The sequence below is a fragment of the Cuculus canorus genome, chromosome 14 (assembly GCF_017976375.1).
Source record: "Cuculus canorus isolate bCucCan1 chromosome 14, bCucCan1.pri, whole genome shotgun sequence".
In the NCBI taxonomy this organism is placed as follows: domain Eukaryota; kingdom Metazoa; phylum Chordata; class Aves; order Cuculiformes; family Cuculidae; genus Cuculus; species Cuculus canorus.
Genome location: NC_071414.1, coordinates 18,741,790 through 18,765,153, shown reverse-complemented (window position 1 = coordinate 18,765,153; position 23,364 = coordinate 18,741,790). Strand labels below are relative to the sequence as shown.

The following is a 23,364-nucleotide window of genomic DNA, read 5'->3' as shown; positions in this document are numbered from 1 at the left end:
TACATGGAGATCTGCAAACAAGAAGGGAACTGTATATTCCCCTGCTAATTGGTATTCCTTGTTTTACAGTTCATAGCAACCCTATGGATATGCCTGGGAGGGAGCAGAATGAGGACAGAGACAGTGGGATAGCAAGATCTGGTAATGTTGGTTCTGTGTGTGTTAACCCTGTAGACTCCATGAATATTCGGTAATAATTATCACAGAGCTATCTAGGCTCTGAACACCAAGAAGTTCTTCCTTTGCTGAAATGTGATTGTTCTGTTTTGGTGCATATGTAACTATTAATGCATAGCTTTATGTATACGTACAGATGTTGTGGGTGCTGAGGGTATTTTATTAGGAGCCTCACAGAGGTAATCTCAACAGTAGCGCAGTCTATTAAAGCATGCTGCAAATTAGCCAGCCAAATTAAATATTGCAGTGAGTTTGCAACATTTCTACACGTACTTGTTCATAAAATCACTGAATGGTTTGAGTTGGAAGGGACCTCAAAGCCCACCCAGTCCCACCCCTGCCATGGGCAGGGACACCTCCTGCTGGATCAGGGGCTCCGAGCCCCATCCAACGTGGCCTGGAACCCCTCCAGGGATGGGGCAGCCACCCCTGCTCTGGGCAGCCTGGGCCAGGGCCTCCCCACCCTCAGAGTGAAGAATTTCTTCCTAATGTCTCATCTAAATCTTTTCCCTTCCAATTTAAAGCCACTCTCCCTCATCCTGTCTCTTCAGGCCCTTGTAAAAAGCCCCTCCCCAGCTTTTCTGGAGCCCCTTTCAGCACTGGAATCTGCTCTAAGGTCTCCCTGGAGCCTTCTCTTCTCCAGGCAGAACAAGCCCATCTGTCAGCCTGTCCTCAGCAGAGGTGCTCCAACCCTTGAATATCAAGGATGAAGATTCAGGATATTGGGCACTTAAGGTTAAGATTAGAAAGGCTGTTAAAGGATGTGATTTACATTACTTTTCACAGAGAATTTATTCCCCGGTGCTCAGGGTTGATGAGCAAGGTCGATGAGCTCTGTGTTGCCACTGTGTAAAGCTGCAGGACTGTCCCAGTGCTTGTTTATCTCATTGATGTTATGATAAACCGGTTGGTTTTAGATAAGAAACGTAGATAAGGAAAGGAGAAGGCACTTGAGAAGCAACATCAGTTGATCTCGAGTGGCTTCGTTTAGTTGCTGGTATTATTTCCCAAATGGTCTTTTCTCTGAAGAGATTTTTATTGATTCATCTTATTATTGCAGCATCTCTTAGCAGTCTGCTCATCACTCCGTTTCCATCTCCGGGCTCTTCATTTAACAAAAGCTGTGCTAGCAGTTACCAGCGGCGTTGGCGTCGCAGCCAGACTACCAGCTTGGAGAACGGGGTCTTCCCTCGATGGTGAGCTGGGAATGAAAACGCTGGTTGCTGCCCATAAATGTTCCACCATTGTCAGCTTGATTCTGCTCTCACATATGTGCATCTGCTCTGGCTGTTGCTTTCTGCGGGGTATTTGCAGAGGTGTAAGTCAGGCTGCACTTCAATGCCTGAGCTTTTTTACTGTTTTCATTGTGGCATTCTTTGTTTTGTGCTAACCAGAAACCCTTCAGCAGACAACCTGTAGGCTGTACATTTGGGGATAAGATGCCCTAAAAATCTTACTCAAAATACGAATCCTTGGCAGAAGCGGGAGAGAACTAGAATACCATGTTCTGATCTCCCAAACAGTTTGAATCTGGTTTCAGCCTTTGCAATTGCAGGGTCAATTAGTGATTGCATGTAAAAAAATTGGTAAGCGGATGTTATCAAAGGTGATGGTTTGACAGCACACGCAAACAAAAGGTGTTTGTTGAAGTTAAATGTTCAAGAACTGCATTATACAGAAAACCACGGTACGGCTGTAAGCACTGGATTACATTAACTTTCTGTTTTCTTCATGCCTCAAGGTCCATGGATGAAAGCTTTAACTTGTCAGATGACAGCTCTGGTCCCAGCCCAGGAATTGTTAGGAAGAAGAAGATAGCAATTGGAGTTATTTTTTCACTCTCAAGAGATGAAGATGAAAACAACAAATTTAATGAGTTCTTCTTCTCACACTTTCCTCTTTTTGAGAGTCACATGAACAAACTGAAGAGTGCAATAGAACAGGTAAACACAGTCTCTTTTGATTCTTACACTTGTATTGCTGTCAGTTCCCTCCAGCCCTGGCGGATTTAATTCTTGACTCTTGTTACTGGCTTACAAAACTGGGATCAACTTGCTGTTGGGCATTGGCATTGCACAAGAGAAGAGCTTTGCTCCATAGCTTCTTTGCTGATGTTTCTTATTGCTAGCAAAAGCACAACACAGAGCCAGGGCAGAGCATGCTGCGTGACGCTGCCGGGATTGCTGAAAGCTAGAGCTGTCACTGGGCTGTGTAAAGTGCCCAGCAAGCCCCGGATCAGCCAAGGGGGAAAGGTGCTTTTCAGGTCACCTCCGCCTCCCTGCTTCAGCTGTATCTGAGTCTAGAGAATCGCAGGGTCAGAGCCTATCTCTAGGCTTTTCAAGGCTGTAAATAAATACTGAGCTTTTGCCTGTCTCTTTCTTTAACCCCTTGATTCTGATGTGTAGGAAATTTTCAGAGGTCGATGTTTCGAATGTGTGGTTTGATTTGCTTCAAATCTCTCTTGTAGGAAATACTTCGTGGTTACTTTGCCACGGCAATCAAAACTTTGACCCCTTTTATGCCTTGAATGGTGAAAAGCACAGAAGCAGCAGAGACTGCAAATGCATGGGCCTCACCTATCTTTGCTCAGATATGAAAGTTGGCACTTGTACCATCGCTTTATCACTTAAGAAAAAATTATTTGCATGACTAGTTGCACGAAAGATAAAGTCAAACACATGACTTTGTTTTCCATTTTCTATGTTTCTGTAGCTATGTGTTACTTATCTGTTTAATGATTGTTTTCAAGGCTATGAAAATGAGTCGCAGATCAGCTGATGCCAGTCAGCGGAGTTTGGCATATAACAGAATTGTTGATGCCCTGAATGAATTCAGGTGAGCAGTTTGTCGACTGGTTTTTGTCTCTGTTTCTTTAAAAGCACTCGAGTCTGTTTTAGAAAGATCTTCTCCTTAGTGCAGGATAAGTAACTTACAGTGTCTAAAGTCTTCTGCTGAAGTAAGTACAGTCATAGAATCATGGAATGGTTTGGGTTGGAAGGGACCTAAAAGCCCATCCAGTCCCACTGCTGCCATGGGCAGGGACACCTCCCACTGGATCAGGGGCTCCAAGCCCCATCCAACCTGGCCTGGAACCCCTCCAGGGATGGGGCAGCCCCCACTGCTCTGGGCAGCCTGGGCCAGGGCCTCCCCACCCTCAGAGTGAAAAATTTCTTCCTAATGTCTAAATCTTACCCCTTCCAGTTTAAAGCCATTCCCCCGGTCCTGTCACTCCAGGCTCTTGTGAAAAGCCCCTCCCCAGCTTTCCTGGAGCCCCTTTCAGCGCTGGAAGCTGCTCTAAGGTCTCCCCGGAGCCTTCTCTTCTCCAAGCTGAACAACTCCAACTCTCTCAGCCTGTCCCTATAGCAGAGGTGCTCCAGCCCTTGGATCATCTCCATGCCCTCCTCTGGACCCGTTCCACCAGTTCCATCTCCTTCTTATGTTGGGGATTGCAGAAGTGGACACGCAGGGCTCCAGGTGGGCTCTTCACAGTGAAGGTATTTGTGATTGCAAGCCGTTATAATTTGTGTTTTAGGTTTGCCCAGTGTGTGTATCCATTAGGGCTCAGTGTGAACAGGACACAGATGATCAAGGTTTTCTGTGTTTTAGTTTGTAATGAAGCACCCAGCAACCTCTTAAATTATCTTTTATGACCCAGGTGGGGGGCAGGGAGGGGAAGAATTGCAAAAGCTCTTTAGGGAAATCTTCCTTTAGTGTATATTTTCCTGATGTGTGAGCAAAGCAAAACCTTTACCCTGCTCTGAATTCTGCTCTAAAGGCGTTTCAGATAACCAGCTATCTTTTTGCCACAGCAAAATGCAGTGCTGTAATCTCTTGCTATCAGTACCTGCAGAGCAGCTCTATTCACCAGTTAATATACAAAGCAAGCACAGCCCTGACATTTAACTGTATTTTCTTTCCGTAGTTTAAGTCATGCGGAGGGAATTAAGATGAAATCCATCTGTTTCAAGTGATTCATCTCCTCACAGATGGGAGTGGCAGGGTGCTTCCTTTTACAACCAGTGTAGAGCTACTTTTTGAAGACATGAGAGAAGACAGTGCTCTGATGTTGTAAAAAGAAAATCCTGACATCAGGATGTATTTTGCCAAACAGCGAAGCATCATGAGGCTCGCTCACTTTTCTACAATTCCTCTTACTACCCGAATGGCATGGAATAGATTGTGTTGCAGGATGAAGGCACAGTGTGTTTCTTAAATGTGCCCAATATCCTGAATTTGGGAGGAGGAGAAGGGTATTGTGGAGGAAAATTCATGTTTTAACAGTTTGGGAAGGAGAGGACAGCAATCTCTGGGCGGTTGCAAGGCAGAGAGGAGGATAAGGTCGGTAGGGACAAGAGGGAGGGAAGAGCGAGCACGTGGGCCTGCGGTGAGAGCTGGATGGGATAAGCAGTGCCAAGAGAAGGAGCCGAGGGAGCTCGTGACTGCTGGAGCTGCCGATCCTGCCCAGGGGCCCGAGACGAGTTCAGCAACTCTGAGCAGCCACGGTGGTTCCTCCGCTCTCCCTGGCTCTGCTCTGCCTCTCCACCCTGTTCTCACCCAGTGCTGTCTCTCTGCAGTCCTGCCCCTGATAACACCACCTCCCCAGCTGGGTTCCCAAAACCTCCCCAGAACATCCCCCCTCAAGATATTTTCATGGACTTTGCCCATTCTCCTTTGTCCTCCAAGTTAAACAGTTCCAGAGTGGTGGGGAGGGGCACGTATCCCGGGTCAAATGTAGGAAAAATAACCCCGCATATACGGGCCAAATCCCCCTCGCTAGCTTTTTCCTCCTTGCAGGAGGCTCGGCGGTGCTGGGCTGGGCTGGGATGAGGAAGGCTGCTCTTGTCGGGCTGTGGAGGCCAAGAAAGTCCCTCCGGACATCGGGGATGGGCACTTTGCAGAGACGCTGCAGGAGCGCTTGCTCGCATGACACGGCCATTGCGTAACCTCTGGAAGCATGTGTCGACCTACCAGTTCATGCAGAGGTTTCCATGGCAATATAAATATTACTCTTTGGTAGTGTAATGAGGTAAATTAAATCCAGTTTAATTTCATATAAATGAATTTCCTGGGGCAGCAGATTCTGGCAGTTCCATGGGTTTCGAAGCGAGTGCTTTCAGGGTTGCCCGCCGGTGCCCCCAGCCCGGGCCGGTCCCACGGTGGCCGGGGTGGCCGTCTGCGCTGGCAACGAGACGCTGTTTCTGTGACATCCATGAGCCCCTCGCTTTTTGAAGGAATGCAGTATGTGTCTAGTAAGAATAAAAGGTGTATTTAAATACTGGAGGCTGGATGCAAAGATGCTTTGGCGCAGGTTCAGCAAAGCCATTTAGGCCCCTGTTATCTCTTCAGGCGTCTGCTTTCCCACTGAAGTCACGGGGAAGTCAGGAGCCCCGAGTCCTTTGGTGAACCTGGGACTGGTGTTGATTCCTGCCCTCTTAGCAAACTGTGCTGGAGGAAAGTAGAGTGCTGACTTCAGTGGGCTGGTGTTTCGAAAATGTAATCCTGTGCTGGTTTAACCCGTTGCAGTCTTAGTTCTAAGGAGGTTTAAGGTTCTCAAGCGTAGCTGATGTGCACTCCTATGGTGGTGAGAATAACCTCGACTCACTGGGGCATGGGCGACCAGCTTCTCGCTGCTGGTGATCAGAGGAGGGAGTGTGATGGCTGTACCACAGCCTCTGCCCCCTGGCAGGCCCCTGCGCAGGGAAGGTGCCGGCTGGTGGATCAGCCTGCTAGCTGGCAGGGAGGGGTACCGGAAAGGAGCCAGGCTGCCCAGGCGTTTACAGGCATTTACCGGCTGAGGGGGGAGAAAAGACCGACAGCAAACCAGACCCCTTTGCTCTTGTCATCTCATCCTGGGAAAAACAAAGCTGCCTTCCCCAAAAGGCTTAGGCTGCTTCTGCACACTGATGCTATGGAGAACTTTGCCCTCAGCTCGCTGCCCAGCTCCAGGACTGCCCGGGCATCGTGATTCACTTTAGAGCAAGTTCTAATTTTCTAAAGCACTGGTGGATTTAGCTATTAGCACTTGACTTAGAGGCTTAAAACCTTCCTCAGATGTCAGCTGTGCAGACACATGACTTAAGAAATAAGCTACTGTACTTGCATAAACATTTTGACTCCCCCGGTCCCTGAGGCCCATGCAGTGCGCTGATAATACAGATTATGCGTCTGACTAATACCTGTGTGGCAAAGACGCAGGCTGGCAAGGAAACGCTGAGCACAAGGCCTAGGGAAACACCTCAGCTTTCTGGCAGCCAACTTGAATCCTATTTTATGCCAGTAATTTTTAAGCAGCTTACGCTGCTTTGCTCAGCGGTGCAGGCTGGCCCCGGTGCCAGCGTGGCCGCAGGAGTTGCGGGGGCTCCCTGCGCGGGGGCAGCCCTGCTCCTGCGCTCGTTGCAGCAGTAATTCCCTCGTGCTAAGCTTTGCCATTACATTGCAGCCCCGACAGGGCAGAGCAGCTCTCCCTGCACAGTGCACAGGGTTGGAAGTGTTTCCTTTCGGGAGGAAGGGAGCTGCAGAGGGATGCTCGCATCCACCAGGAGCTGTCTGGCTCATTCAGTTTGTACAGCACCAGCAGGAAGACATCCCTGACTGGTGCTAAAATCCAGGATGGAGGCCAGGAAGGTTTGTAGGTGTGTTTGGGTGAGGGTGAAGCAGGAAGCAGCACAACACCTCGCCCACAGCCGTGCTGCGCCATGCGGAGGGTGGCTGCTGCGGCACCGCGAGCACCATCGCGTCTGCAAGCAGCAGGGCTGCTCGCCTCGGCGCCATCTGTGCCTGCAGAGCAGACAAACCCCAGAGGGTTTGCAGCAGGGGCTTTGCTCAGGTCTTCATTTTCATTTGGCAGGGCTGGGCTCTGTTTGGTTTGAAGCTGCTGTCAAATGCAAAGGCATTTCCTGAGGGGCTCCCCAGCCCCTCTGCCTGCACCGGCCACTGGTGCTGAGGTGCCTGGAAGCTCCAGGCTGGAGCTCACCCTCCCAGAAACAAACATAAACCATTTAAAATGTACTGGAACCCTCAGAAGAACAGTCTCTCATTAACTGAACTTTCCCTTGCGAGCTGCTGTGCGATGCCGGCGTGTGTGGGGGTCGACCAGTGGATAGGAGGGGGCTGTTTGCCACAGGCGGCCCAGAGGGGCCCATCTGATCCTCCGTGGCTGCTGGTTTTTAAATCCAGTTCACTTCCCTGTAGTGTTCTGGGTTTTTTTTTCTTGTTTTATTTTTTTTTCTTGTTTTATTTTTATTTTTTTCTTGGTTTATTTTTGTTTTTTTTTTTTTTTGTCCTGCTTTAATAAATAGAAGGAGAGCGTTTCCCCCGGTGTTTGCCGAGCTGGAAAGCAGTTAATCCTTGCCCTTGGTTCCTGTGCCATTGCTGCCTGCGCTGGCATGGAGGGTTCCCTGCACCGCAGTCACATGCCTGCTGGCCGCCGGCCAGGGCAATCTGATCGCTCTCGGAGGAAACACTATCAGTTGCAGATGCAGCCAGGGTTACCAGAATAGTAAATAACGAATCACAAGACTCGGTCTATCTTTTCAACAAAAACAAATATTTTAATATGTTGGTTTTAGTATAGAAGTGGTTTCTTTTTTTCAAAACAGCCGAGCTGCAGGAGGCTTGGCTTGGGTTAGTTTGCATATGAAGGAGAAATAAGCTGTATTTTAGGTTAAGTTGGTCGATTTATCTTCAGCTTCTGAGGTCAAGTGTGTCTGGGGGGTGGGGGGTGTAGTTTCAATACTTGTTTTGAGCTTTGAAACTCATCGAGTTTTGGAGTCCCTGGACTTGGGGTTCCTCCCTTTCTTGGGCCTCTTTAACATCCGCTCCAGTTAATGGGCTGTGAACAGAAAGCTTTCCCTTAATAATCTCACCTCTAGTCCTAACTTGCTTCTGCCAAGGCATGAGATTCCAGTGCCCCAGAAGCGCTGCCCTGCTGGAGACCCTCCGATTCCCCCTGCCCTGTGCAGTGCCGGTGTCACCCGGCTGCAGCCCCTGTCAGGACTGTTATGCTCCGGTCTGTAGTTGGTCTGAGCTTTCCTCCCAGGAGAAGAGCAGCAGCAGAGGGTTGGGGCAGAGCAGAGCAGCTCCAGGGCTGCTCAGAATGACCCAGCGAGCAGCCAGCCCTTGGCGTGCTATGGGTCTGGTGAGTGCAAAGGTAACTTCACTTTCCCCCTTGACTGGTTTGGGTTGGGAGGGATCTCAAAGCCCATCCAGTTCCATCCCCTGCCACTGCGACAGGCTGCTCCAAGCCCCATCGAACCTGGCCTTGAACACCCCCAGGACTTCCCTGGGCCCCCTGGGCCAGGGTCACACCACCCTCACAGGAAAACATTTCTTCCTAATGTCTCATCTAAATCTTCCCCCTTCCAATTTAAAGCCATTCCCCCTTGTCCCTCCCCAGCTTTCTTGTAGCCCTCTTCAGGTACCGGGAAGCTGCTCTAAGGTCTCCCTGCAGCCTTCTCCTCTCGAGGCTGAACAACCCCAACTCTCTCAGCCTGTCCCCATAGCAGAGCTGCTCCGGTCCTCGAGTCATCTTCCTGCCCTCCTCTGGACCCGTTCCAACAGTTCCATCTCCTCCTTATGCTGGGGATTCCAGACCTGGACCCAGGACTTTTGGCTGCTGTGAACACACAGGCTGGGGTTTGTATTTAAGGGAAAATGGTAGGAAAAAACTAAGGCAGAGTATGCCCCTGTCCCTCACCCCTTCTTCTGGAGCAGTCCTGCTGGTGTCGGGGGACACGCTCCCCTTCGCTGCCCTTTGGGGAGCAATGATGGGGGTCTTGTCAGCCTGCAGCCAAATAACCAGGGAGCAACTCCTTCCTCCCCCGGGCGCCCCTCGTGCGCTGCTTTTGTGCGCTTCTCTCTCACTTGCTAGGGAGTTCCACTTTCGCCTTCCCGATGTGCAGAGCCATTCCTTTACTTCTGGAAGTGTCTACAAATGTTCAGACCAACGTATCTAGAGAAGATCTCTATGAATTGGGGGTGGTAGGAAGGATAGTGTAAATCACTGTCTTGTAAAACAAAAACATCTTGTCTAGAAAAGGTAGTGCGTTAGGTGGGGAGAAACCTGAATTATCAGTCATTTCCTTTGTTGTTTTGGACTTTTTCAGGCTTACGTTTTCACTGTGATGAAGATGCATGTTCTCATAGTGTCATAATGTAGGCGCCATACTGAAAACTACAATTTAGTTTAGATTTTAGAGCAGTTTATCAGTGATCTGAGGGGGTTTAATCTGGTGTTTTATTGCAGAGCCAGAGTTTTAATCATACATTTACTGTCCTCTGTGGGATCAGAAAGGATGCGAGTGGTGCTTAATCCTTGAAACTGTAGAGTAGCTTTCATACGCGCTGTTTAAAGTTAAAGAACGTGGTCCCTGCTCTACAAACCCACACTTGGGTAGGTTTGGCCTGGAGATAGCTTTTTTTAAAGCAAGGAGGAAGTTAAGGTATTTTTACCAGTCAGATGCACGTGAACTGGCCCTGGTTGTAAATCGAGCAGAACTATGGAGGATTTACATGTCTTGAACGAAATGGAGAGAAAGCAGGGAGACAACAACAACAAATCCTTCATTTCTTCTCTGCTGGGGACAGGGCGGCTCTTGGCTTCTGACAGCAAACGTTACTGTGCTTGTGATCAGTTCAGGAAGGTGCATGAAGCACCCCGGGGGCTCAGATCTGAGGTGGGGGGCTGAATTCGTAGTTTAGTGAACAACGTGGTTTGGATAAAGGTTGATGAGAGAAATTTTGTTTCCATTAGAAATGACAGCTAGAATGAAACATTGCAGTCAATTATTTGAACAGGGCTCTCTGCCTTTTACTGTTTTGTTTATTCTGCTGGATTGTCTGGTTTTGTGTTTTTTAGAACGACTATTTGCAATCTCTACACGATGCCACGGATTGGGGAGCCCGTCTGGCTTACGATGATGTCGGGGACACCTGAAAAGAACCAGCTGTGCCATCGCTTCATGAAGGAGTTCACTTTCTTGATGGAAAACGCCTCTAAGAACCAGTACGGTGGATTTGAGTTTTGAAATTACATCTGTGTTTATGCTTTTTTTATTTCGAACCTGAATCTCTTTTTATAATCTGTGTAATCAAAACAATCAAAGGGTCATTCATAAATACTTTCCTTTTGAAACAAAAAAAGAAATAAGACATTATCTCATTAAATTCCTGTTTCCCCACAATCTTGGTAGAGGGAAAACATTTGAAACACAGCCATAGGAAGCGCGTGATGGGTGTGTATGTCTGGAAGGGGGTGAACACACCTTATGAAATGCATTAATCTACCTTTCAAAATCAGCTATCATATGATGAGCGAGGTTAGACACTCAGTAAGAGTCGTGTCTGTAGTGCTGTCTGACCGCAAAGTGCTATTAAACCTGACTTGGGTGAAACGGCACTGAGGAAACGATGTGCTTTGTTAGTGCTCACCTTTCTGCCCGCAGGACAGAGCCGCTCGTTAAAAGCTGAGGAAGAGAATGTTCTTGATAAACTTGGAAGAATCTGATAAATTTACTCTTCTGTCAACACTTCATCCTCTTTCCTCAGGGCATTATTAGGGGAAGTTTTTAAAGCGTTTGGCTCCACCGAAGTCCTAAAACGAGCACAAACATGTAAAGTTTGAATGGGAATGGCACTGCAAGACCAGCTGTTAGCTCTGGGGTGGGGAAGGGGCTGCTGCTTCCGGCTTTGCCACCACCTTTGTCATCTTTTCTCTGCCCCGGATTGGTGGGTGAGAATTAGCAATCAGTGTGTTCCACCTTCTCCTGCCTCAGTGCAGGGGAAGAAACTGCAGGGAGCTCTGAGGGCTTGCATGTATTTTCCTAGAATAATTTCCTGCTGCAGTGGGAGCTTTTCTGAAGGATTAGCTCCTTCATCCCCACCATTCGGAGCCTTATACCTCTTGGATACATTTATTTGGTTGGGTTTGTTTCCTTGTTTTATTTTAAATATAGTGAGAGTTACAGTGATGGAGGCAAGAGGAAAATCTGCCCCTATATCAAGCATTGGAACCAGCTGCCCAGGGCAGTGGTAGATCCGTCCCTGGAGGGCTTCAAAAACTGTGTGGCTGTGGCACTTCAGGACATTGTGGTGGTGTTGGCCTGATCGTTAGACTGGATGAGCTTAGAGGTGTTTTCCAGCCTTGATGATTCTATGACTCTACCCTTTTCAATGCGGTTGTAAATCTCCCTTCCTCCTTTGCCTGTCTGCAGTGAGGAAACGGGGCTAAATTTAAAACGCAGGGCTCCTAATGCTTGAAAACTATTGGAATAGCACTGCTTTGAGACTCGATGGTGGTTGACTGAGTCCCTCCCCAGCACCTGAGCGGCTGCAGCAGCCACCAGCACCATCTGTTGGCACGTGGGAAGCTCCAGAGCTGCGCTTCTGCACACTCCTCCTGCCACGGACAGGGACGGAAAGCCTTCCCTGCACAGAGCAGCAACCGTGTTCCATCGTTACAATAAATGAGATAGTTAACATTTTCCAGAAGGGTTTTTCTCCTTGCTTGCTTAGCTAGTGAACACTGTTTGCTGGTGTAAGGACACAGTCTTTCTGCCTGAAGTGCCTTCCTTTTATTGGTGTGGTATTGCAGAGCTTTTGGGGCTTTTATTTCTGAAAAGGAGCAGCTGTACGTGCTTAAATTGCATAGTGGTCAGATGAAGGAGTACAGCACGTCGCTGTTTCACAGGTGTGGCAGCCATCGCCTGCCTTCTCATCACTTGTCAGAGATCTTCAAGGTCTGCGATCTCCTCTTGGAGTTTAGAGGCCATGCACTGCCACTGTTTCCTGAGAGCGAACACAAGTAAATTGGGTTTGAGATGTTTTACAACTTGCAAAAAAGGGAAGTCTTATCATTATTGCCAAACAGAGGAACTGAGATGCCACAAGTCTGAATTTCATTTTACTTTAAGTGTGTGTTTTAAAAAAGAGGCTTGCAGGGGCGGGAGAGAGGATACAGCCCTCCCTGTGCTCCCCAGGGAACAAGACCGAAGGGATGATCTCTGCTGACTTTGTTAGGTTGTTTCTGCAATCACCATCCATGTAGTGATAGGACGGGGGGGGATGGCTTTAAACTGGAAGGGGGAACTTAGATTAGACATTAGGAAGAAATTCTTCACTCTGAGGGTGGGGAGGCCCTGGCCCAGGCTGCCCAGAGCAGGGGTGGCTGCCCCATCCCTGGAGGGGTTCCAGGCCAGGCTGGATGGGGTTTGGAGCCCCTGATCCAGCGGGAGGTGTCCCTGCCCATGGCAGGGGTGGGACTGGATGGGCTTTTAGGTCCCTTCCAACCAAACCATTCCGTGATTCTGTGACTGTAGAACTGCTGTTGATTTGACATCACGAGTGTGTACCTGCAAAAACCCATGTTGAACATTTTGCTTTCAGGTTTTTACCAGCTTTGCTGACTGCAGTCCTGACAAACCACTTGGCGTGGGTCCCCACCGTCATGCCGAACGGCCAGCCGCCTATAAGAATCTTCCTGGAAAAGCATTCTTCCCAGAGCGTGGACATGCTGGCCAAAACTCATCCCTACAACCCACTGTGGGCACAGCTCGGTATGTGGCAAACGTCTCTAACGCATCCAACAGCTTTACAGGAATGTGTGTGCACGCAGTGGTTTTTATGGATGCTTGTTCCTCTGCCCCAGATTAATTACTTTTTTAAATTTAAAACGAGGCAAAAGTGAGTGTTGCAAGCTTGGAGGTGGTTACTGTATTTTTTTTAAACGTGCTGTAGTTTCTTAAGGCAATATCAATCTTAAAATGGCAGCCAAAAGTAGAGCCCTCTTTAGTCTCCTCTTGATGATGGAGGATTCCAGTCTCCCTCTGGTTCTTCCTCTATAAGGAAAATCAGGTTTTATTTTTTGGGATGCTGCTATCAATAAGCCGAGTTCTGGAGAGAGCAAATCAAGGAAATACATGTTTTGATGAGAAATGGACCTACTCTCAACCCAACAGCCAAAGGAGCGAATTAGTACAGGAAATCATAAAGGGTAAGGTCTCAAAGCCCGGTCAATCAAGCAGCTGGTCATACTGTCTTCTGATTGCTGAGCAGAGAAGAGGTCAGATTGTCCTGCTCTGCACGCAGACTCTCGTGGAATTTAGTTAGGGAAGGAGAAGGAAAGTGTTGCAAGGTTGCCCTGTGCTGATATAGGCAGGACTGCCCAGGGACTTGGGAAGAAGACCTGATTTTAGAGCTCATGGGACTCAAGGGATCCACTGAGGTTTGCTTGGATCCCTTGTCCCCCATCCCTGTGTTCCTGCACTGCCCAAACACTTCCAGGACAACACTTGCACAGGCTCTTTCCCAGGTGAATCTGAAGTACAGTCAAAACAACCCATCCAACCCACAGCAGAGCTCATGCGAGGGAAGACAAGGAGGTTGCAGCTTTGCACCCACCACTTTTTCCCTCGTTCTTGCTACAGGTTTGTTTCTCCTTACAGCTTTCTCTTAGAGGGTGAAAGTTCAGCCCAGTTTCCAGGCTGTCCAGGGCAATTCAGAGCAGATGCCTCCTCGTTCCCCTGGCTATATAAGGAACCCAGGAGATGAGCCTCCAAAGCTAGGCCCTGCAGTTAGGTGGTGCGAATGCTTTCTCTGCATGAGATCAGATGTCTCCCTGACCAGCGTGTCACCTTACAAATAATACCAACAGCATCTCTGGGATTCTCTGTATTGAAAACAAAATGCTAGCATAGCTGTCCTCGCTCTTCGGATTTAGTATTTGCCTGTTATAGACCTGGCCTTTGAAAACTGGCCACAACGATTGTCTGATAGAGGAATCATTTATTTTGAAGATGCAAAATAATTGTGTGTTGTATTTCCTGTTCTAGGTGACCTATATGGAGCTATTGGATCACCTGTGAGATTGGCAAAAACAGTTGTCGTTGGCAAAAGGCATGACCTGGTACAGAGATTGCTTTATTTCCTTACTTACTTCATCAGATGCTCTGAACTTCAAGAAACTCATCTTCTTGAAAATGGGGAAGATGAGGCCATTGTCATGCCTGGAACTGTTATCACTACCACACTGGAGAAAGGAGAAGTAGAAGAATCCGAGTATGTGCTTGTCACGATGCACAAGAACAGGGGCAACTTGCTACCAACGGAGTCTGAGGAGATGAGAACTCCTAACTGCAGCTGTAAATACTGCAAATGTCCCATCTCCCTTGCACAGAACATAGAAGGTGTTTCACAGCAAGAGAGAGAAGATGCTCAAAACACTCCTAAGGTAGAGCTGGAAACCTCTTCAGATGAGAACAGAACTATTGTTCCTGATGATTGCCAGGAAGATGCTGTTGATGTTAAGCAACCGCGACCCTGCCTGGACACAAAACTAGAGACTGTGGTGTGCGCAGGGTCATCTTCACCAGAGAAACGCGTAGTGTCGGAATCTGGTTTGGAGCCAACAGCAAACACGTGGAGGAACGAAGACTCGCTGGAATTGGGCAACCAGGCAGTCGCTATAACAAGGTCACCCGGTATCGCTGTGGAAAAGAAGCCGCCGGATAAGCTCTTCTGCGACGCGTTTCCTTGCAGTGCTACTGAAGCTCAGACAAAGGTGACTTTCCTCATTGGAGATTCCATGTCACCTGATTCAGACATCGAACTCAGAAGTCAGGCAGTGGTGGAACAAATTGCCAGGCATCACAGCCCGCCAGCAACGGAGGAAGGAGCGTCTGCTGATCAGAACTGTGACGCTAAACAAACTGTTGAGGACCAAAATAGAGACTGTGGGACAGCTGAACCCTTTCCTCAAGTTGCGAGTGAGCATCAGAGCTGGAATCCAAACCCATACAATGCTGAGAGCATGAGCCTGTTCGATGAATATTTTACTGATGACAGTTCAATTGAAACTCGGACTATTGATGATATTCCAGGGCAAGCAGCTCCAGACCTTGCTCACAGCAGTAGTTTAGAGTTTTCTAACAAGCTGTGTACAAAGCCCAACAAACCACCTAGTGAATTTTGTAAGTTCATGGACTCTGTTCGACAAGAGACCTACAAAAACTGCTTTAATGAGCAGGACCAAAGAGAGAAAATCTCCATTCGTGTCCCCCATGGGGACAGAGAAAATGTAGAGAAAAAAGTTGCCCCGGGAATTGATTGGGACATTCCAAGAAATGAGAGCTCAGACAGTGCCCTGGGTGACAGTGAAAGTGAGGATACAGGTCATGATCTAACTCAACCAAGTGGTAACTACTACAGAGGAGAGCAAGAAGACTGGGCGGAAGAATATGAGATTCCTTTCCCTGGGTAAGTACTGTTTGCCAGTAACGGAGCCTAAAAAAGATAGAGCCTCTTCTTATGTCACATGTTGGGAGGAATGCAGCCAAACTTGGCATCAGTGGTTGGAAAAGCATCTCTCGAGCTTGCTAGTTGTTAAGAATACAGAGAGAGATCAGTGGTCTGGAAAAAAATATGAATTGTGCATTGTGATCTTGGCTCGTAGCCATTCCTTCCATGATGCTCTGACTGCAAAAGCTGACTTTAAACTGTCATCTTAAAAAGTTCTTGAATGGCAGTGAGAAGAGAGAGGACAAATGTGAGAATACAACCTCTCTGGAAGCTGCATGTGGTGTTTACTGTTGTCCATCTCTTTTGTATGCCTTTGTTACAGGTCAAAATTAGTTGAAGTAAACTCTGTCCAGCCCAGTATTGCCAATTTTGGAAGATCCTTACTAGGTGGCTACTGTTCGTCTTACGTCCCTGACTTTGTTTTGCAAGGAATAGGAAGTGATGAAAAGCTGAGGCACTGTTTGATGTCAGATTTGTCTCACGCTGTGCAGGTAATTAAGCTATATTTGGTAAATGTATTTGTCACAGTAGGGAAAGGCAAATGTTTTTGAATGTACAAACCTGCTGGAAGCAGAAATATTTACTGTTGCAGCTCTCTTCAGGTTTCGCCAGTCCCAAGTCACCAATTATTTCTCCTCTCTCAATTAATGTATCTGAAAAATGTGGTTATTTCACTGCAAATCTGGAGCACAAAAGCTTAGGCTCCCGTGGAAGTGGGCTGTGAGGCTCGTGCCCTTGGGAAGATGGATCTCTGTCCTCCGCCACGGAGAAATCATTGTCTCCTGCACACCCGGCAGCGTGCTGGTGCTTGTGAGCCCTCAGGATGGAGCGATGTTAAACAGGACCAGATGCTGAGGTTGCTGTGTGGCTGTTCCCGGGCACGGAGTCTCGCTGCAGCGCGGAAGCTCCCTGTGCTCCCTCAGCACACCTTCTCTTGCTGTGTGTGTCAAACGTGGCTGCTGCCTGCGGGGCAGGATGTGTCCTCTGCAGTGAAGCCATCGGGAACGCTGAGTGTTTTGGGGACGTTACTTCTTTTTCAGGATTGTATTCAAAGTATCCGATAGTGCCAGCTTTGTTGGGAAAAGAGACCCCAGTATAACACAAGGGTTCTGAGGGGACTCACGCTTCTCAATGTGTGCTGGAAATCATCTCTCCTCCACAGAGCCTTTTCCCTGGTGAACTGGCAGAGACTGGGAAGTGTAGGATTTCCTACCCCCATTCACAGTCACCAGGGGAGGAGTGGAAAGCGGCTCTCCTGAAGAGTGTGCGTCTGTTCCCCTCTCATTTATTCCCGAGGCAGTGGGGAAAGACCTGCAGATAGACTGGTGAGCAGGCAGTCTGCTTCCTGGAATGTTTCCCTGGGACCTCTGGCATGTGTCCTTCTTCCACACCTCTCAAGTTAACGGCGTGCATCGCACGAACAGAGATGGCACAGCTCCCCTTCCACGGCCATTCCCACATTACTGTGCCCTTTCCTGGTGCCCAGCCCTTCGGGGCAGTTGTGCTCCCCGGGGGCTGTGTGGCTTTCAGCCGTTTGTGAATTGTTACTGGAGTGGGGCCCAGAGGCAGCAGTGTGAGCTGGCTGAGAAACAGATGAAGAGGGTCTGAAATAGAACTGAAAGTGGGGTGTGTGCACCAGGAGACTTGCACTTCCATTGTGGAACCCAAAGACTGAGAGGATAAGAAAGGACTGAGCAGGGTGTTATATCCTTATCGTTGAGGCCAGGCTGGATGGGGCTTTGAGCAGCCTGATCCAGTGGGAGGCGTCCCTGCCCATGGCAGGGGGTGGAACTGGGTGATCTTTAAGGTTCTTCCCAACTCAAACCATTCTATGACTATAACACCTGCAGCTGAGCCCTGTGTGAAAGCCCTGGGGACTTGCTGGGAAGAGGTGCTTCCCGACAGCTCAGCCAGAACGCTGTCTTGGGGAAGGAGTGTGGGGTTCCAAATACTCTGTTCTGAAAACCTCCATGGCTTTGGGCTTGGCAGGGATGAAGGAGCGAGGTGCAGGCTTGGTTCTGACTCCCTCTGCTGGCCCTCCCACAACGGGAAACCAGTAACGCTGGTAATAAACCCGACCTGATTAAAGCAGCAGTGTTGGAACAGCACGGTGGAGTTTTGGTACTTTCCATTCTAGGCATTCAAAATATACTTTAGATGAAGAAGAACTCCTGATAGCAACCATCAGAAGACTTAATTGTCCGCCAGTGACACCCTTTCAAGCCTGGAAGAAAATGTAAACAGCAACTGTTCTTCTAAGACTGTGCCTTGCTTACAGTAAAGCTCTGTTTTTCATAGATGGAATGCAATTCTCAGCCCTTGTTATTGTGTTTGAGGGGACATGGTGTCTGGGACGCTATCCCTGCTCTCCAGGATGGCAGTGTGTTGTGGAACGACCATTGTCGTTTGTCATTCTTAGGGTTCTGCTATTCATTTTTTGTTCCTAGCATCCTGTTCTGGATGAGCCGATTGCAGAAGCCGTCTGCATTATTGCAGACACGGACAAATGGACGGTGCAAGTGGCCAGTAGCCAGAGAAGGGTGATTGATAATAAGCTGGGAAAAGAAGTGTTAGTCTCCAGTCTCATCTCCAACCTGCTCCATTCCACTCTTCAGCTTTACAAGCATAATTTATCTCCAAACTTTGTAAGTATCAATGACAGTCGTGAGGGCGATGTCTTTAAAGCATCCTTTCACCCTGTAGTTTAAAGAAGGTGCAAAGTTCTGCCTAGTTTACCTGTAGCCACAATTTTAGTAGCCAGGGCATCCCCTGATGTAGCTTTTAGAGCTGTTTAAATGCTGCTCTCTAATCAAGACAACTGTCTCATTAATTCTGATTTACCATGCAATCAAAGGCTTCTGCTCAAAAGTGAGTGTCTTGCCAGTGGAGAAAAATTTGCTGATGTCTTATTAATTATTCACCCAGACACGGGCACAGAGAAGGCAGCAGAGGGGTGGGGTGTGGGCTGTTGCGCTTTGAGGTTGGGTGTGCTTCGGATCTAGCGCTGTCTTGTCCCTGACCCAACATCTGTCTTTGCGTTCTAGTGTGTTATGCACCTGGAAGATCGGCTGCAGGAGCTGTACTTCAAAAGCAAGATGCTGTCCGAGTATCTCAAGGGCCAGATGAGAGTTCACGTCAGGGAGCTGGGCGTGGTGCTGGGGTACGATCGCAGACTTCCTCTGAGCAGTGCTGCCTCGGGTTTCCTGGTGCCAAATCCTCTGCCTGGGGTTGTCCTAAGCAAAGCACAATGGATTCCTAAAGGGGACTGGAACCGTAGTGTGGCATAAATCACCCATGGCCGCGGGCTTCTCCTTAGCCATTGATTGATCCCAAGGACCCCCCGGCCTTTCCCTCTTCCCTCTGGGCAGGAAGATGGGCTCAGCACTCCAGAGCTTGTCAGACTCCTTCCTTAGCTGGGCGGTCATCGCTGAGCAGTGTGGGGCACCCGATTCCTCCAGGCTGACTTTCCCTTCATGGCAGAAAACACCCTCTGTGTCATGTAAGGCACATAATACCTCTCTGTGGGTGTGGGGCGCAGGCAGAGAAGCTATTTCAGGGGTGTTTATAGGAAGGCTCTGAACGTCGTTTGATGCAGAGGAGCACAGGGCAGGCCCACGGAGCGGGCATGCAGCTGGGGGAGCAGCTGCAGCGGGGCGAGGTGCAGCACAGTGCCAGGGCTCCCTTGGCAGCTGCAGCAGTGGTTTAGGGCAGTCCTCTGCTCCTGCGCTTTGTCCCAGCTATCGCTTCCTTTCATTCAAGGGTAGGAAGGAATCTGCTGTTTTGATTCCCTCCATCTGCTGTGTCACCAGTTTGTTGGCTTTGTGGAAAAACCCAAACTCAGGCAGGCCGGAGCTAAGGCAGTCGCTCCTTGGGCACATCTGGAGGGGATGGGAGAAGCAGTTGGGTGGCTGGAGCGGGTAACCCGGCTGGCAGCACTGCGGTAGGAGCGCAGTTGCCTGCAGTTCTCCTTGAAGAAGGTCTTGCCGCTTGGAGCTGTACACAAATACGGGCTGCAGCAGGCGGTGTGGCCACTGATGCACGCGTTCAGGCCAGCTATGTTTTGGGGTGGATTAAATGTGACCCTTCTGTTTCCTTTCAGGATTGAATCCAGCGATCTCCCTTTGCTGGCAGCTGTAGCAAGCACTCACTCTCCGTACGTTGCCCAGATTCTACTTTAAAATGCCAGAGGCCACAGACATTGACTTTTTATCCCCCTCTGGAAACAAAGTGGAAGAAGACTTGTTCTGGCTCCTTTCTCTTTGGAGCAACTACAACAAACTGCTTGTTGAGCTGCAGCTCCTCAGTATCTGACTGCCCCTTATGGAAACAGTCGGAGACTTTTCCTCTCCCACTTGGTCATTTATAAAGAAAGGAAAAAAGAAAAAAGAGTAAGCCCATATTTCAACCACAAAAAAAGCAAAGATTTTAGGGAAAAGCTGAAGATCTGCATTTTTTACCCATTTCTGCCACAGAGGCTGACTGTAATTTATAGTGGGGAGCGTGAGGAGGAACTGCTTCGAGAACTATGGGATGCTGTCACCTATTATAAACATAACAGGAAAATGCAGCGGTGTGTTCAGACTGCCTTCTGCTGATGAGGATCTCGTTCCGATCTGCAATTCTCAAGCTGCAATGATTTGTAAACAACTTCTACTTTTTCGTGTCGTAGTGAGATTCTGGATTCTTCCAGAACAGGGACTTGGGAGGTCGGGTTGTAAAAAGCTCATTAATGACACTCAGCTCCAAAATTTATTTATGATCTTTCTCCTGGAGAGAGGGAATAGCGGGAGGCGGAAGGGGAGACAGGGAGGAGGAGGCCAGCAGACGAACCTTGGCCGGAGGTTGTAACCAGTATTAAATGTTTATAATGTTTAACCGTTGCTTTATACTAAGTGATGCTTTTCTTCCACAACATAATCAAAATGTTAAAGCTCCCACACCTAAAGAGAATGTTGGCAGAAGGTTCCCTGTGGGTCCCTGGAACGATCTGACTATTACCTCTAACTTTTTTCTGATCTGTGATGGTCTGGCAGCACCGTGTTCTTTTGACAGCAGTCAGTCAGCCATGGGAATAACGAACTAACCTCATCGTACCAAAGCGTTGGGGAAAAACCGATCAGACTCTGACCCTTGATTGCTCAGGTAATGGATTGATATATTTTTTAAAACCATTCTACAAAAAATGAACATTGATTACTCCAGAGTATAGAAATACCAGAACTATTTTTGACAGACAGACCCTTGATGCAGATGACTCTGATCCCTTTTCTACTCACACGTGTAGTTACCAGCAGCAACTGCTGTTTGTTTTATTCTCGGTGTCTCTCCTCGGCTCGGCCATTGCAGTTTTGTCGTTGTACGTACAGCAGCAGCACAAAAGATGGACCCGACTGGTGTAAGCGATGTAAATATGCAGTGGGAGGTGGGTTGTGTTTGAAAAGGCTCTACTACCTCAGTTTAACTGGACACTTCATTATAGGCTTTTCTTTGCGTGTTTGTCCTAGCAGCCAATTAATGTTGCTGAGTTTTAGGTCCTGTTTCCATGGGTTACGCTCGGTGTACGGCCTGTCTGCAGAAGCAGGAGACGCACGTTCACTCGGTCGCTGAGCTCTATAAACAGTTCTATAAATACGCCGTTCTGTAATCATCTTTTCAATAGTGCAGCACGCCTGCTATTGTTGTTTGCAGAGTGATTTTTAATACGAATCTATTTTAACTGTTTGATAAACTTGAAAACAATAGGAGAGATCCTTGCCCCACCACAGTCGGTGACAAAACTCTCCTCCCTTCCTTTGCTGGGGCCAGGATTTCACCCAGGGCGTATTTAAAACCTGTAACTTCAGAGGGTGTTGCAGTGCGGATCGACAGGGCAGACCCACACCTCTTCCCATGCGGGACTGAGTCTTCTTTAGAAAGGGAACCAAACGTTAATGTAGGCGGTGTCATTGGAAACTCGTTTATGAAATCTAACACTGGCTGCTGTGGGGAAGGAACTGGTGTTTCATCTCTGAGCTAAGGGTATGTTTCTCCCCTCTTCTTCCAAAGTCCTTCCTTCGCCACACACTTAGGTTACATCTGGCTTTTGGAAGGAGCGCAAACCGTAGGGGCCCAGTTGTGTAAACACATTTTTAATGAAATATAGGATTGAGCTCAGAATATGAATTTTTAACTCTTTGATATGTTATGTAGCCACTCGTCACGATTCCGAACGTTGTACGTAGATTTGCAGTTGTAGCCCGGTGATGTTAGCGTTGCTGGGTGCTGGCCTTGCGGTTCCTGCTTGAGGAACCCGAGGGTGCGCTCCTGCCCTCACCTCCGCGGAGGTTCCCTACGTGCCCAGGGAGCTGGGGAGCCCCGCACTGTCATCCTGGCACCTTCCAGCACTGTGCTCGTAACGCGTCCCTGCAGGAAAACACGCTGTTCTCCTCCATTTAACCATGATTAGATGACTTGTGGGTATTGCTTGGAACTGGATTTGACTCTTGAGAAAGGCCCTTGTGTAGCTTGAAATGTGTGTTAACTGGAGCAGGAGAAGAAGGTGGTGGTGCCCTTCTCTGCTGTCTTCTGCCAGACAGCACTCGGGAGCATCGCTGTAATGGTGTGATGGGTCAGGCCCGGGTGAAGCGGCTACAGAGGCGGCTCCATCGCCACCCGGTGCTGGTCTGGCAGAGCCCAGCGAGCTGTGGGCGCGGGCACCCTTTCCAGCAGCATTTATTGCCGGGGCGCCCTGGGGCCCACGATGGGCTGCTGCTCTGTAAGCTCCCTGCCAGGGCCCTGACCCCTGTGCCACGGTGTCTGGCTGTTCAATAGCACAAAAAGGGATCTTTTACATCAACTATAGCATTGACTTCTAAACAGCATCGTGATTTGGTTTATGTGGATACAAAACTAATGTTTGGTTTCTGTTCTCCACTGTTACTGGTCTCCATTAACGTGTCTTAATTTTCTGGCTGCAAACGAAGTGTACTAGGTACGCAAATTAGCAAATGAGGTTTTGTTGCAATTGGCAAAGACTGGGCTGCTAAGAACAAAAAATACTTAAAAGGATTTTACACCTTGCCTATGTTTTCCCTATTAGTTATTGCAGCTGTTTTATGACAATTTTTTGCTTTCTCTAAATTATTTAGACGGTGGTACTTGTAAAATGCTGGGTAAAATGTACATACTTGTTCTCTCTTCTGGTTTTGTATATATTTCCCAAGATGTGCACTTGTATTATAATAACCATTCCCAATTTTAGGGGAAATTTGTGCAATAAATACAATATGTCAGTTTACTTCTGCTACACCTTGTGTCCATTTTTTATACATGTAGTATGAGGGTGTTGGTGAGCGTGTAAATTGGAACCATCTCAAGCCTGACATCTCCCCATCTCCAGTCCTATCCCTTTTGGGCTGTGCTTCCCAGTGCTTGGAGATGCTGCAGGCATTTCATTTGGGGTCTCTTAAGGAATTGGTCAAATTTCTAATAGGAATTTGTGTGTGAACTTGCCGTCCCTTCGGCTGGGAATGTCGTTGACCCAAAAAAGCAGCATTAGGAGGGGAAGCTGGTCCTGACCGTCAGGACCGATGCTGGGCTTTGCGGGACCAGCCAGGGCAGGAGCAAAGCGGCCACAGGCCCCGTCCTGCAGAGCGCGGCTGCTGGGCAGGAGGCTCCGTGGATCCCTTGTGCTGCGCAGCGAGGCAGCACACACTGGAGCTTTCCAGGATTGCCACTTGCACCTGCCAAGTCCTGTCTTGTAAAAGGATACCTGTTACCCAGCTGGGTTTTTTTCATCTGTAGGAGGAACGAAAGCTGTACCGGCAGTCTCGCAGGTAAAAGCAATCAGCAGAGAATCAATTGCCTTTCAATAATTATAATTACATTGCTCAGCCTGGTGTTCCCGTGCCACGATGG

The 23,364-nt window shown here is 48.5% G+C and overlaps 1 protein-coding gene across 3 annotated transcripts in view; it reads left to right on the top strand.

The window, feature by feature from the left end:
- The window catches only part of FNIP1 (folliculin interacting protein 1), a 68,571-nt gene extending 45,816 nt beyond the window's left edge, over positions 1–22,755 (top strand). For all 3 annotated transcript variants that reach the window (XM_054079427.1, XM_054079426.1, XM_009562449.2), the window contains 11 exons: positions 70–141; positions 1,238–1,373; positions 1,919–2,120; positions 2,927–3,012; positions 10,034–10,180; positions 12,559–12,728; positions 14,004–15,426; positions 15,791–15,959; positions 17,916–18,113; positions 18,513–18,628; positions 19,568–22,755. In XM_054079427.1, the coding sequence (XP_053935402.1) occupies positions 70–141; positions 1,238–1,373; positions 1,919–2,120; positions 2,927–3,012; positions 10,034–10,180; positions 12,559–12,728; positions 14,004–15,426; positions 15,791–15,959; positions 17,916–18,113; positions 18,513–18,628; positions 19,568–19,646 (2,798 nt within the window). In that variant the 3' untranslated portion in view covers positions 19,647–22,755. The remainder of the gene's footprint in view (positions 1–69; positions 142–1,237; positions 1,374–1,918; positions 2,121–2,926; positions 3,013–10,033; positions 10,181–12,558; positions 12,729–14,003; positions 15,427–15,790; positions 15,960–17,915; positions 18,114–18,512; positions 18,629–19,567) is intronic.
- Positions 22,756–23,364: the final 609 nt, after the last annotated feature.